The sequence below is a fragment of the Perkinsus marinus genome (genome assembly GCF_000006405.1).
Source record: "Perkinsus marinus ATCC 50983 genomic scaffold scf_1104296965612, whole genome shotgun sequence".
NCBI lineage: Eukaryota > Perkinsozoa > Perkinsida > Perkinsidae > Perkinsus > Perkinsus marinus.
The window spans coordinates 52-1,143 of NW_003204260.1; the positions used below are offsets into that span (position 1 = coordinate 52).

General features: G+C 48.9%; 1 protein-coding gene across 1 annotated transcript; it reads left to right on the forward strand.

Annotated features, from left to right (window-relative positions):
• Nucleotides 1-229: 229 nt before the first annotated feature.
• On the forward strand, nt 230-857 carry Pmar_PMAR006685 (conserved hypothetical protein; the record flags this gene model as incomplete). The annotated part of the gene is made up of 4 exons (XM_002769490.1): nt 230-268; nt 316-504; nt 547-635; nt 686-857. 4 exons carry the CDS (start codon nt 230-232, stop codon nt 855-857), a joined length of 489 nt encoding a protein of 162 aa, XP_002769536.1.
• Between the last annotated feature and the right edge of the window lie 235 nt (nt 858-1,092).

Here is a 1,092-nt window from a genome sequence, read left to right on the forward strand (position 1 = left end):
ACCCGTTCTAACCCTTTTAGCAAAACCAGCAGTTGGAGCAGTTCGAACGACTCAAGCAGACCCTAGTTGGCGGCTTGGACTCTTTCCAGAGCGAATTTTCCAGGGTGAACGATGGTGACACTAATGGGTATGCGGACACGAGGTTCCTCAGGAGAGAGAGCTTCCTTCAAGTGAGTCAATCCTATTGGTTGTTGGTTATTACCTATGGTAATGTCAGGGTATCGCCCCTATGGCTGCCTCCGCGGCCCCACCACCTATGTGCACTACTGTAAGAAGAGTCTGGAGACTCCCAGGCTATTGTCTGTGTGTTCTCAGCCGGTGGGTTCAGCGAGTGTATACGGCAGCTTCAACAATTCTAATCAGCATAACGGCAGTCAGTTCGGTGGCCTCTCTAATCCAGGAGCCTTCCCCAACACTATGCCCTCAACCTCCAATACCTCTCCTGTTAATAACAGTACTTCATCGATATCGGGTATTGGCCTGCTGCAGCAGAAGACCCAAGATGTGAGAATCCTCTCTTCTTTATTCATCATCTATCATTTTCAGAGTACTATGAGGGATGTGAGCGGAGATAGTGCTGGAGGCCGTGCTAGTGCCGTCGATGGTAAAAGCTTCTTCAAGATGGCTAGGTCCAGGTAGACTATGACTGAGTTCCGCTCGTTGTTATCATAAGGTCATCCTCTAGATTGTCTAATGACACCTTCGATAAGTTCTTGGCGAGCATCAAGCGCCTCAATGCCCAGGAGCAGAGCACTGATGAGACTCTTGCTGATGTGAAGAAGATCTTTGACCAGGAGGGAGAAGGATATGATGATCTGTATTCGGACTTCGCTGCTCTGCTACATAGGCGTGATTAAAGATGGCAGACCATGGTGAATTAATTATATCATTACCATTCATGACGGAACTATGACTACGTCTCGACAGACAGCAGCACGTGCACGAGCTATTGAGGTATCAGTGTGCTTCTTGTTGCGTTTGGAGGTGGGGGTCTTGGGGGAAGGATATGTTCTAGAGTGGGCCATTAGTAGTGGCAACGTACTTCCAGAGGGTGCTCCGTTTGGTATTGCTGTCAGGGTGTATCAGTTGTCG